Genomic DNA, 14,415 nt, shown 5'->3' on the forward strand with positions numbered 1-14,415 from the left:
TTCATATTTTAACATTTCAATTCTTTCAGACGTAGTGAAATAAATCTTCAGAACAATACTACACTGTTGTGATCAATGTTAAGATCAAATCAACATCAAAATCAATGTTGCAAAAATCAAATTACATCTAAGCGTGCGCCATCTGTAAACTCTGGCTCCAAAGGGACTACAGAAGCAGAAATACTTAATATATGGCATTGAAACAGGACAAAAAAAGACAGTGGTTGAAGGGCTCTTCTTACTCATAATGAAAGCCTTTCAACGAATCAAGTTCACTCCTGGCATGTTCATACCAGACAATCCAGACTGGATCTGCAGCACCATAAGCTCCAAAGAAGGCTTTCTCAGGTACTCTTCCCATTCTTCTTCTCTTTTTCTGTATATCTAACTAGTATAGTCTCTTGTAACCAGTCACTGTGGATGATCCATTCAGGAATGCACTTTATGATCCTTGCCTTTAGAAGGTATATATAAAAATGGGGAGACACATTAATATCTCATGCATATGGCTAGGTTTCATAAGATTCAGGCTGATCGTTTTTGCATGTGATTTTTACAGGATAGCACATTGTGGGTGAATGGTAAACGCTACTGCTCAGATGACGGCCTTCTCGGTGGTGGCGCCTGCCCTGTGGAACGTCCTCCCACCAGATGTCAAGGAGATAAACAACTATCTGACTTTTAGAAGACATCTGAAGGCAGCCCTGTTTGGGGAGCTTTTTAATGTTTGAAGTTTTATCATGTTTTTTAATATTCTGTTGGGAGCTGGGTTTCCGGCGGAAACCCAGCCAGATAGGCGGGGTATGTATAAACAAACAAAAAACATTATTATTATTATTATTATTATTATTATTATTATTATTATTAATCATCTGCCTTTTTTAGGGTGACAGTGAGAAAGGTGCAATGATGATGGGAGCTTCTAGGCCAGCTGTCTATTAAGCATCCATGCAGAGATGCTCGCACAAAAACTTGTGCTGAAGTTATAGGACATTGCCTACTTATTGTGCAATGCACCTTGCGTCTGCTTGCTCAGTCCACAAGCTGGCAAGGGGTTGGGATGTGGCAGACTGTCCACCATTTCACTCCCTAGCCCCCTTACCCATTTAGGATTGCACCCAAGGTTGCAATCCTAATTTTCATTGGGGGATGAGTCCCACTGGACACAGTGGGACTGACTTCGGAATGGGCATGGATAGGATTGGGCAATAAATAATGTTATTGAAGAATAGTCTTCAAAAGCCACCAGTAGGCCCTAGATGTTGGTGATGGGGAACCCTAGCCATCTCCTTCATCTGATTAAAGTTTGCAGTTCAGTTACCAAGAATTCATGAGATAAGGATCCACATGTCTCGTCCCCAAATGTAACACAGTCCAACGATTGTCTAGCAAAGTCTTCTGCTGACTTCATGAAGATATTGGTCTCTACCCAGTTGGTCATTGGAGTAGAGACACCCAAAGGAGTCAAAGCCTAAACCAAGAAACAAACACAGCAGCAGCAGCAACCTTTTCACAATCTTGAATGCTTTGTAGATTATAGGAGGCTTAAATGACAATTAGTGAAAAAAGCGCATCTCCTAGGATGGACTAAAGGAGAGAAATGGACATGTTTCACATAATTAAGAAGAAAGAATAGAAAATGGCAAAAACATCCAAGGTCTCCCGGTATCTCATCTATGCAGACCATTTAGATTTAGATTTATTGTAAAAGCAGAGAGATATAAATTACCTGTATGATAATTCCCTTTCCTTTATATTCTGCTTGAAGAGCTTTGGAAAACATACATACAAAAGCCTAGACAGACAAAATTAAATACAGGTTAGTGTTTTGCACTTTAATTAATTGCCGAAACATCAAGAATCCCATCCCTACCCCCCAAACACTCTGATTTATCTTTCTTATCACTAGAGATAGAAGGATTTGTTAATTTTGGATATCCCAGTTTCTAATTTTTCCAATCTTAAATCCAGTTTGCTGGAACCATTTCTACAGGAAATTTGTGAATTTTCTTTTTAAAAAAATCCTCATGAAAATTCATCAGCATTTTAGTGTGACTTTCTCCTAATAAACACAAGTTTTGCAAGTCATGCTTCCTCATATAGCACAATTTTGTAGTTTTTAAATGAATATATTCCTTTATATGCACACTTTTACCTAATATGTGCATTTCTGTAAACATTAGTTAGATGGAGAGCTGCATTGCCAAATTCGGATCAATGCAAATTTCAAAGGCTACATGGTGTTAAATGCTATGATTTGGGGTGATTTGTGATATGGAGGAAGAATATAAGCTGCAAAGGAATTTCTGGGTAGTCTGGCCAAACTAGGGCCAAACTGTGGGTCATGACCACAGACTGGAGTATCTACTCTGAAGGAGGCAAAGCACTTCTGGGAAGAAGAAAGGGGAAGAAACAAACCAGAAGCTTTCTTATTAGAAATTTTAGGTCCAGAAATACAAAAAGAGCAGAAAAAACTGTTTATGTACCCTACGACAGCTGCGCAGATGTTGCTAGCCCAAAGATGGAAGAGAAGAACGGTTGGCAAAGATGATGGGCTATGCCAAAATGGCAAAAATGACCGGAAAGATCAGAGATGAAGAAGATAATAAATTTAATAAAGAATGGGGGAAATTTATAAGTTACTTAAAAGAACACTGTAAACATTGGCCGGATTCTAAAAAACACACCTGCAATGTAACGAGACCTATGGTGAGAACTGAGTTTTAAGGAAGTATGGAGAACATTATAAGATGCAGTTGGAAAAGAATAACCAGGGAAACTATGGAGGGGTGGAGGGGAGTCAAGGAATTTGGAGAATAATACATGTACATGAGTATGACTTATTTGTGATGCTAACTGTTAAAACTAAAAAATGAATAAAAATATTTTTTTGAAGAAAGGGGAAGAAAGAGTGAAATCCATCTTGGCGAGGGAGAAGGACAGACTGCCTGCGATGCTTTGGGCCATGCTGTAAGATCTGGAACCCCTCCATGCAGACTGAGGGTGTAAATAGGCGAATAAACCTTATTTCTTAAAGTGCAAGAGTCTCCACTGTGTCTTCTATTCTCCAAAGGGACACAGATCCTGTGTTGATGCCTGTGATCCCATGTGCTCTGGACACTGCTTGGCAGTGGGCTTTTGTAATAATACGTTTTGTTTCCTCGGTAGGTTGACGAGCATGCAGAAGAGACTCTTTTCTCCTTGTGGCACCCAGACCAGTGTTTCCCAGCCGGTGTTCCGCGGCACACGAGTGTGCCGTGAGACATCGGCTGGTGTGCCGCGAGATGCCTGGAGGGAGGCGGGCGAGTCGGGCGGCGAGAGGCGGGGCGGCGGCGGCGAGGAGAGGCCGCGCCTCCTGCTGCTGCCTGGCGCTCCTCCTCGCAGCCGGCAGCGCTGCCTGGGCGCCTCCGTGCGACTCTGCCTCGCTGGGTTTGGTCTCCCAGCAGAGACGGGTCACACGCGCCCCTCCCTCCCTCCCTCAGCCTGCGCGGAGGGAGAGCCAGAGAGAGGCATCGCTCCTGCGCGGCGGGAGAGGGAGCAGCCGGAGCGATGCCCCAAACGAAGGCATGGGACCGGAGGGGAAATCCTCTCCGAGGAGGATTGAGCGCAGCTGAGAGAAGCCTTTCGAGGAGCTGCCATGTCCCCTGGAAACCCCCTTCCCAGCTCTGCCTGCCTGCCTGCCCAAAGCTTGGAGGTTCCCCGGCAAGGGGGAGGGGAAAAACTTTCACTTTTGTGCGTCCCTCCCGGTGTGACGCTGCGCGCTGACGTCACGGGGCGGGGCTTTAATGGTGGTGTGCCGCGAGATTTTTTTTCAGTAAACAGGTGTGCCGTTGCCCAAAAACGTTTGGGAAACACTGACCCAGACTGTGGAACTCACTTTTCCCTCAGAGATCTAGCAGATCCCCTACCTGGTGGTGTTTAGACACTTAGCAAAACAGTTTTATTACAGCATGCCCACAGTATATGAGCAGTGTTTGGGTGTTTATTCCTATCTTAGCTTCTTCTAATGTGCTGCTTGTACTGTATCTACATCCTGTTGCTCTGAGCTGCCTCAGGTGACCCATTAATGGGATGGAAAGGCAGACAGGTAACCCCCCCCCCACACACATATTTACATAAATATACGTGTGTTAGAGTGTGGAGAATTTGGTTTGAGGTGTGTCTCCTCCCTTTCACAGAACTGCACTTCTCAGGGGACATTCCAAGGCCCATGTGAAGATGCTGAAAATCACACCTGGGACCTTCTGCCTGCAAATCATAGGCTTTACTCATGAGTTGCTACCTTGCCTTTGCTTCCAGTAGATCCTACTTCCACTGGAGATAAGGACAGCAGGCTGCTGCTGTAATTTCAATTTCCTTCTGGTCCCATAAATCCTAGAACGACGCAGAAAATGTCTAAAACAAGCACAGAATTCTTACCTTAGAGGCAGAATAGACTGCATATAATGGACAGACAAAGGTGGCTACGGCAGAAGAGACGTTCAGAATCAGTCCCTTTTGTCTGAAAAACAACATGACATTAAACTTGCAATGTAAACACTCGTTTTGTAACCTAATGTTAAACATATCAAGGGCTTCCAATAAAAAGGTAAAGGTAAAGGACAACTGAACGGTTAAGTCCAGTCAAAGGCGACAATGGGGTTGTGGTGCTCATCTCGCTTTCAGGCCGAGGTAGCCAATGTTTGTCCACAGTGATCATGATGTTCTCCAGGGAGGCAAGCCCCTGGTTGCACCAAGTAACACAACTGGATTCTGGAAGTTAAACCAAAGTGAATTCCAGTTCGAAAGCTTCTTTTTGTTTTTTTCTGTTTGTTTGTTTTTTAAAATCTTGAACATAAGAAAGAGGTTTACCTTGACACCATCTGTTTCAAAATCATCCGTGTCATCTAAAAATATATATATATACATGAATAACAACAACAACAACAACAACAACAACAACAACAACAACAACAACAACAACAATTTATTTATACCCCACCCATCTGGCTGGGTTTCCCCAACCACTCTGGGTTGCTTGCAACAAAATATAATAATTTATACGAGCCAGAGCATTAACACAGAGTAGACCATCTGGAATGTGCTATATACCAAACTCCACAGCTCAACATTTCATGCAAATCCACCTTTGCACTTCCTAAAACAATACTTAACCAAAACACAGCTATCCTTTGGAATCCAGGCTTCTCTGAATTCTGTGATCCAGTTCCCCAACCAAAAAACTGCGTAGAAAAATGAATATATTTGGGGACAGGTTGTAATTTGTAAGCAATTTCCATATATATATATATATATATATATATATATATATATATATATATATAATATTTGCTAATCTGTGCCTTTTTATTAACATTTCCTCTGTTAAACACATTTTTAGCACATTTTTGGGTTGGAGCACTGCATCGCAAAATTTGGAGAAGTGCCATTTTCAAAGCTTAGCTGCATTTCGGTTCATGTATCATTTTGGGAAGTGGAAATCAGGTAGGTTCGCATTAAACTGTGAACTGAACGGAATGTTCCTTCATCTTCTTGGCTCAGACAAGGCTTTCTAAGAATGACAAGCATTCCGTTCAAATGTTGCACTTTTGTTCTGGCAAGCACACAACCTGCAACATGTCTCCATAAAGTGTGAAGCAGCCCACAGCAACCACAATTCAGTTTGGTCCTCAAAAACTCCTCCAGGATCTTCTCAGTGAATAAGAAACATAGCTATCACCAGCTATCCACACTGTGTGAGGAAAACATCTTTGACCACAGCCGAGATGTCTGTGAAATCTCCCCCCCCCAAAAAAAAATCTTTATTTTCCACACATGCATAGCTATTGTGTGGTACATACCTTGGTGACAGAGAAGATGTTGCAGTTGATGAGGTCCTATAGGGAATAAAAAGTGGATTACATGAGAGGCTGACTGATCTGGTGGAGAGAAAGAGTTCCAGAAAGTTCAATTGCACATAATGTCTTAAACGGGAATGGAGAGCATTTGGCGCTGCAAGCGTTGTTGAATTCCATCTCCCGTATTCTCCTACCATTGGCCATCTGGCTGGGGCAGGACAGGGGTTGAAGTTCAACAACATCTGGAGGGCCACAGGGAAAAAAAGGAAACATTTAAGGATGAATAAAGGTTGTCTGTGCCCAAACATGCCTTTTAATATTATGTGGTAGGAAAATAATGGATTTGTTTGCATGGAGCCACCCCACCAATAGGGATGAGGTGCCCTGCCCCAAATAACAGGCTTTGGGAGACCATTAAATGGGCCACAAAGTGTCAGATATAGCTTATTTATAAAAACAACAACCCACTACTCTCTCTGTGCGTGGGGTGTGTGTATTTTCTACCTTGGATATCAAGATGTTGTGGGCCATTTTTCCATCTGCAGAACCATCTTTTGAGCTATATAGTATCAAAAACGGGATGATTGTTGCACAGTGAAACATCGGCTGCCCAGAGTGGCTGGGGAAACCCAGCCAGATGGGCAAGGTATAAATAATAAATTGTTGTTGTTGTTGTTGTTAGATGCACAGTGAAGATGCACTTGATTTATTCCCCAGTGATTAGGGTCAGCGGCGGAGCAAGCCAATTGTGGCGTAGTGGTTAAGAGCGGTAGACTCGTAATCTGGTGAACCGGGTTCGCTTCCCCGCTCCTCCACGTGCAGCTGCTGGGTGACCTTGGGCCAGTCACAGTTCTCTGAAGTCTCTCAGCCCCACTCACCTCACAGAGTGTTTGTTGTGGGGGAGGAAGGGAAAGGAGATTGTTAGCTGCTTTGAGACTCCTTAGGGTAGTGATAAAGTGGGATATCAAATCCAAACTCTTTAAATTGGGTGCCTGGGACGGCGGCACGCATACCCTGCGCCCTGGGCAGGGGCAGCCACCTGTGGGGTGGGGTGAGCCGGGGCAGGACGTCCCATGGGGCCTCCAGAGTCTGTCTGCCTTCTCCCACTCCTACAGCTGAGGGGGAGGCGGCGAGTGGACCGTTTGGGCAGCGCGGAGCCCTGTGTGGCTCAGGCGTGCTGCAGGCCCCGCGGTGAGTGCCGCCCGTCATTTTGTCACCCCCCTCAGCGGTGACACCCGGGGTGGCCCGCCCCTACTGCACCCCCTTCGTCCGCCCCCGATTAAGGTGGCCATGTGTCCCACTTTGAGCGTTGACATCTGGTTTAAAGTGAAGGAATAATCAGGTCGCACAGGCACGGCTGAAACAGGAGGCAGCTCAACTCTCCGTGTTTTACTGCGTGCAAAACTGCATGGCCACCGCACCCTCCCCTCGCTAAAGGTACTGTAATCTAAGCAGAAAAGATATAAATCTGGCTAGTAAATATAAGGCAGGACACTGTCTGCTAGATCAAAACAGCTTTTCGCTGGGACCAGTGAGATTTATAATATAGCCCTATTCATGTTTGTTCAGAAGCAAGTCCCATAGTTTTCATTGAGACTTACTCCCCGTAGGTATGCATAGGATGGCAGCCTCAATTTTGCTTTCTCTGTTATGTTCAGGCCATCATAAAGTTGGGCATTATAGATTAATTGTACTGCATTTCCCCCTTCCCTTCCCTTATGTTTGCAGGTTTTTTTCCTATGGATTCTGCAGAGACTTTATCATTTCTGCACTATGGTCTTCAGGGAAATAAAGGAAGGTTTAAGGACTTTGGCTAAAAATAGCTGGTCCAATAACTCTGTGGAAATATCTTATTCTAGGGGGGAGTCCATGTGGTGCCCTTCAAATGTTGCTGGACCACAATTCCCATCATCCCTGTTCATTGATCATTCAGGCTGGGGCTGATGGAAATTTGCATCTAAGAACACCTGGAGGAACTTGCGATACTGGCTACACTTGCTCTGTTCAGATCAAATGTAACTTGATCGAAATTAATTCAATGAACAATAAATGTTGTTGTTTAGTCGTTTAGTCATGTCTGACTCTTCGTGACCCCATGGACCAGAGCACGCCAGGCACTCTTGTCTTCCACTGCCTCCCGCAGCTTGGTCAAACTCATGTCCGTAGCTTTGAGAACACTGTCCAACCATCTCGTCCTCTGTCGTCCCCTTCTCCTTATGCCCTCAATCTTTCCCAACATCAGGGTCTTTCCCAGGGAGTCTTCTCTTCTCATGAGGTGGTCAAAGTATTGGAGCCTCAGCTTCAAGATCTGTCATTCCAGTGAGCACTCAGGGCTGATTTCCTTAAGAATGGAGAGGTTTGATCTTCTTGCAGTCCATGGGACTCTCAAGAGTCTCCTCCAGCACCATAATTCAAAAGCATCAATTCTTCAGCGTTCAGCCTTCTTTATGGTCCGGCTCTCACTTCCATACATCACTACCCTTGCCTACCATCACTACCCTCATGGATCACTGCCTTGCCGTGGCGAAGGGGCTTGAATAACTCAGAGAAGCTATGAGCTATGCTGTGCAGGGCCACCCAAGATAGACAGGTCATAGTGGAGAGTTTTGACCAAATGTGATCCACCTGGAGCAGGAACCAGCAAGCCACTCCAATATCCCTGCCAAGAAAACTCCATGGACAAAGACAATAATAAATAAATAAACTAATTTCTCCGTTCCATATGAAAGGAAAGTGTGGGCCTTCTGAGCAGTTGCTTTCAAGAGTACAAACCTTACCCCGTCATTCTCTGGTCCATTAAGAAAACGTGTTGGAGAGCGGCTAGGAAGCATTCCAACGTTGTTAACTAATAAACAGAAACACAGTGAGTCACACAACTAGCTGGCACAACTACTTAGACCAATTGCTGCTGGTTTAACCTGGTGCCTTCCAGATGTTTTGGACTAAAGGACCCCTGGACGGTTAAGTCTAGGCAAAGGCGACTATGGGGTTGTAGCGCTCATCTTGCTTTTCAGGCCGAGGGAGCAGGTGTTTGTCCACAGACAGCTTTCTGGGTCATGTGGCCAGCAGGACTAAACTGCTTCTGGTGCAATGGGACACCGTGATGGAAGCCAGAACGCATGGAAGCATTGTTTACCTTCCCGCCACAGCGGTATCTATTTAGCCACTTGTGTTGCTGTGCTTTTGAACTGCTAGGTTGGCAGGAGCTGGGACGGAGCAATGGGAGCTCACCCCACTGTGCAGATTTGAACCGCCGACCTTCCAATCGGTAAGCCCAAGAGGCTCAGTGGTGGCGCTGTGTTTTGGACTACATCTACCTGGGACTGATAGGAGTTGTAGTCCAAAACATCTGGAAGGCACCATTAGTAAAAGTTGCCTTAAACTGAGCTACTGTGAAGGCATAGCATCTGTTGAACTCATTCAGAAGATAATAGGCCTTTTAAACATAATACAAAATTGACCCCAGATCAGCCACTTGTAGGTCTGATGAGGACCAGTTTGACACTATATAATTTCAATAACTATGAGAGAAGAGTTTGTTTTATTTACTTATTTGTTGCCTTTATCCCACCTTCCTCCCCTTCCAAAGGAGCTCAATGTGTTCCTGGTGTTCCCTCCCTTTCCATTTTAGCCTCACAATAACCCTGAGAGGAAGGTTAGGCTGAGAGGTGGTGACTGACCCAAGTGAGCTTCAAGATGGCTGAGTGGAGATTAGGAACCCTGGTCTCCCAGGTCCTCGTCCGACAATCTAACCCAGGCATAGGCAAACTGTCTCTCCAGATGTTTGGGACTACAATTCCCATCATCCCTGACCACTGGTCCTGTTAGCTAAGGATGATGGGAATTGTAGTCTCAAACATTTGGAGGGCCGGAGTTTGCCGGTGCCCGATCTAACCACTACACCACACTGCCTCACTGCAACCCAAAAGGAACTCTTGAAAAGCGCTATTGGAAACTTTACCCAAAATTCCAATTTCTAATCCTTGAAGACCATCTTCAATGTCATTGTACACGCTCCTTTTGGTAAAGTCAGCTTGTATAATTTTCACTTTTCTCCCTGTGGACTGCTCTGCATTTGGGGGGAGGGGGAGAAAGAGAGTCATTTTTGTGCTCTTTAAGAATTTCCTTGGCTACTGCTAAGACAGCAATGCATTGAGGCAATATGGTTCTCAAAGGTGTCTCCTCCTCCCAAGACCTCTTGACTATTGTTTGAGGTCTCAGCAGACCACGTAACTTACTTACCGGTATTTTGTTCTATAAAGCTAAACACATACATAAGTCATGTTTTAACAACGCTTTTCCTTAAGCACTGGCAGAAGCACCAAAACTACAGTAGTGCTATATTATGACAATCACAGGCCCTAGGCCAGGATATTGACAAAGGATTCTCTAACTGGTGATTTTTAAGGGGGAAATTAGTAGACTGTAGCAAAACTGTATTATGGAAATTACAAGACTTAGGCCATAGTCTTGACAGCCTCATGGCCCTGGTCAAAACTACCCCTTATCTCCATCATCATAAACAAACAAACAAATCAAGTGCAGAATGGAGTAGAAATATTACTGACTGTGTTTTTCTGTGAAACACTTTAATGAAACTTGTGGACCACCACAAGGTCACAGTTTGAGAACCTGAGCGCTGGATCCTGCCTTAAACCAAAGCAATGGCTCCAACTATTGCACCAGTACAAGAGCTCTTAAATTTAATTCTACATATGTACAGCCAGCTCACACTTTACGCAGACAACACTGGTGTAGAATATCCATTCCATTCACCTAGTAAGCTAAAGTAAAAGGTAAAGGACCCCTGGACGGTTAAGTCCAGTCAAAGGCGACTATGGGGTTGTGGCACTCATCTCACTTTCAGGCCACAGACAGCTTTCCAGGTCATGTGGCCAGCATGAATAAACCGCCTCTGGCACAATGGAACACTGTGACAGAAACCAGAGGACACAGAAATGCCATTTGTCTTCCCACCGCAGCGGTACCTATTTACCTACTTGCACTGGTGTGCTTTCGAACTGCTAGGTTGGCAGGAGCTGGGACAGGGCAACAGGAACTCACTCTGTCATGGGGACTCAAACTGCCGACCTTGTGATCAGCAAGTCCAAGTGGCCATAGTAACGTCTGATGGGATGGGGTATGTCTCTAAACATGCAGTGAACCACACTGACATGTCATTGGACTCCAACAACTGTGAATCTGTGTCCCTCCAGATGTTGATGGATTCCAGGTTCCATCAACCCTGGTCAGCATGGGTAACAGTCAGGGATTATGAGAGCTGTAGTCCAGTATCAAATCTGAAGTGCCTCACTTCTACGTTAGTGTTCACTGAGGCAAGTGGTGAGTAAGCCACAACTTCAAATGCTGTGTCAAGTGTGGATCAACTTTTATTTGCCAGCAAAATGGGTTGTGCTGTTAGATACAGCATACACTTTCCTGGCAAAGGAGAATCTGGGATGCCCCACACTCCGTGCAGCAAAGGTTTTTCCCTAGTCAGGCTATCGCCTAATTAAATAATTCCTAGTTGATTAATAAAATGAATTTTACAGGGCACTTCTAAGCCTGTTTATACAGCAAAATGTCCCACTGAATTCAAAGGTACTTCCTCCTGCACACTTAGCAAGTCTGCTTCGGATTACAACCGAAGGCATAAAGATATCAGGTGATAACTTTTTCACATATTAGATACTTACCAATTTCAGAGGCTACCTTCTGCATTTTTGTTAGTGTTCTGCTAATCAAAACAATATTTAATCCACGTCTGGCGAGCTATGGAAGCAAGTCGTAAATATATTAGTATTTCAGGAATGACTGGGCTGCACTGACATGGCAGAAGCTACCCAGATGATTGTTGCATTTGTCCTAATATCTGCAACTGCGGAGGATACACAAGTGCAGCTAAAAGGAAGCAATTGCTTTCCAGTTGTGCGATGCAGGTCAGGGAAATTCTGACTCCTAGTGGCAAAAGTATTGAAATCCTAATAAAGGGTGAGATTATGAGCACCATTCAAGGTGCTCATTAACTGTCTCTATTTCCTGGTGGGATTCAATCACGTGCTGGCAAATTCAGGTTGAACAATTATAGTGGACTGGGAAGTTTCATGTAACCAAAAGATGAAACTTTTTGCAATAAGGGAAATGATGGGGACCTGAACAGGAAGACGCAGAACACTTGCTCTGATGCAATGGCTTCTAATCTTCCCACAAACAAATCAGGTGAATGCTTTAAATAGCCAACATCATCTAATCTTCCTGCAAACAAATCAGGATAAATGCAAAATAAGCAGGTCATAAGGAAGTTTCCTAACTCTCTTCTTTACTTTCTCTAACCTTCCCCCTCCCCCGTGGTATAAGAACTGGGAACCAAATAAGACAAGACCGGGGTGGGTGTGAGAAGTACAAGATATCACTCTTAAAATATTTGAAATAGTGTTACATAGCAGAAGACAAAGACGACTTCTCTGCTGTTCCAGAGAGCAGAACTAGATCAAATAAGTTTAAATTACAGGAGGGTGGGTTTTAGTTGAACATTAGAAGTAAATGAATGCAGGTCAATTATGGGACCATTTGTTTATTTGGAAATAATACCACAGGAGGCGGTGTTCAGTAAAAAACACACACACATTCAAATTCAAAACAACAACTCATAACCAATTGAATATACCAATAATAAAAAAACCACAATAGGCAGATGAAGATGATGGACTATATGGAACTTGCCGAACTGACTGGGAGACTCCGAGACCAGAGAGAAGAGATGGTGGAAGAAGACTAGAAGAAATTTAAGGAATATTTGAAAAAATATGTTAATATTTAAATCTTTGAATAGCTTTGGAAGTGGATATAGGCTGTAGGGTTAGAAGCAGAATAAAGTTTATTTTAAAATAGTATTATTTTTTATAAAATGTGAAGTTATTTTAAATTTGATTTAAAAAAGATGGTTAGAAACTATGATATATGTAAACTGCTAAAGATGAAGTAAAATGAAAATCAGATGGGTGGACCTTGGGGAAACCCACTTAACAATGTTTAGAAAAAGAAGGATATGACAATAATTTGTTTTTACTGGGTTTTTTGTGTTCTTTATTTGTGTTATAAAATGAATAAAACAATTTTGGGGGAAAAACAAAATAAAAACAACCTATCTCAATTATAGCAGTCAGGAATCATTCAAGTGGGATCAGGCCAAAGGAAGTTTGAGTAAGTAAGTTGCATTTTAAACAGCCGGCAGGAGCTCACCACAGTTGGTCCCCAATGTGTCTAGGTGGAGAGACAAGCTCTCCTTCCCTGGAAGTCTTCAAGCAGAGGCATCTCTTTGGGATGCTTTGGTTCCAACACTTCTTGCATCCGACAGCAGATAGACTAAGTGGTCCACAAGGCCTCCACTCCAAACTCTATGCTTCTCTGATGTGTCCACACAGGGGCGAAGGAAGGAGAACCGGCACCCGGGGCGGGGTGTCGGGGGTGGGGCAAACTGCCCACCAGCGCATGCACACACAATGTACGTATAGCGCATGCGCACGTGCCGCTACTACCACGTGTGGCGATCACACAGGGTCCCCGGACGTTTCACCGTCTATTGATCCCTCTACCACCATTTTATTTCTCGCTGCCACCACCCAGGCCCTACCTGGTATAATACTGAGTCCAGTCAGGGTTAAATTGGAACATAAACTTCTGTTTATTTATTGCAGTTTAACAAGCATGTGGTTTCATAAACGGTATCGGTCAATTACATTCATGGGGAGCCTATCCAGACCTATAACTTCCGCTACCTGCTCTCACTCACTAAACCACCTCTCAGATATTTACTCGTCTTCCTAGCTCCTAACCGTTCCTGACTCAGCTTATTTCGCTACACTAACTCAAACTACCCATAGACCTACCCAATTCACTCCCACTCCAACCAACCACCCAACTCCCAACGAACTCCCCTTTCGCCCCTCCCAGAGCTGGTTTTATAGTCCCTCTGACTCCACCCCCCTGGGTTCTGATTGGGTAACCTGATTAACTATTTCACCTCCACCACTCTCATATGTTAACGTCACACCACACATGCCGCTACGTATCGTGCATGCACGCACACAATACACACAGTGGTGGGATCCTCTGCTCGCGGCGGCAGAGGGATCCCACCACCATCCATACGGGGCAGGCATGCACGGTATATAGCAGCGCGGATACCGCCGCCGCCCATATGGCACATGTGTGCAGCCCGCATGTGCGGTATGTACAGCACACGCGCATGCGCCACTGGGCGGTTTGCCGACGGCACCGCTCGAGCGCTGAATAGACGGCGGCGGAGGGTGCAGCCGCGAGCGGAGGATCCTTCGCCCGGAGCTGCGGCGGTGCAATGGCGGTGGCTTGTGTTGCCGCGCCCGGGGGCGGTGGGGTGCCTTCTTGTCACCCCTCCTCAGAGATGGCACCCGGGGTGGACCGCCCTCCCACCCCCTTCTTCCGCCACTGTGTCCACATCAGTCTGACCCTTATGTTTCCCTCCCCTTAAGGTTTTGATCTATGAGCTACTATTAAAACGAGGCTGCATTTTAAATTATATTTTAACCTGTATTTTAAA

General features: G+C 44.7%; 1 protein-coding gene across 3 annotated transcripts in view; it reads right to left on the reverse strand.

Annotated features, from left to right (window-relative positions):
- HSD17B3 (hydroxysteroid 17-beta dehydrogenase 3) overlaps nt 1-14,415 on the reverse strand; it is a 25,475-nt gene continuing 11,060 nt past the window's right edge. For all 3 annotated transcript variants that reach the window (XM_081213863.1, XM_081213862.1, XM_081213864.1), the window contains 9 exons: nt 11,534-11,609; nt 9,799-9,906; nt 8,615-8,682; nt 5,841-5,876; nt 4,852-4,886; nt 4,420-4,501; nt 1,730-1,795; nt 1,322-1,471; nt 1-455 (listed from right to left, as the gene is read on the reverse strand). In XM_081213863.1, the coding sequence (XP_081069989.1) occupies nt 345-455; nt 1,322-1,471; nt 1,730-1,795; nt 4,420-4,501; nt 4,852-4,886; nt 5,841-5,876; nt 8,615-8,682; nt 9,799-9,906; nt 11,534-11,609 (732 nt within the window). In that variant the 3' untranslated portion in view covers nt 1-344. The remainder of the gene's footprint in view (nt 456-1,321; nt 1,472-1,729; nt 1,796-4,419; nt 4,502-4,851; nt 4,887-5,840; nt 5,877-8,614; nt 8,683-9,798; nt 9,907-11,533; nt 11,610-14,415) is intronic.

This window comes from Podarcis bocagei (genome assembly GCF_964188305.1).
Source record: "Podarcis bocagei genome assembly, chromosome: 11".
Classification (NCBI taxonomy): domain Eukaryota; kingdom Metazoa; phylum Chordata; class Lepidosauria; order Squamata; family Lacertidae; genus Podarcis; species Podarcis bocagei.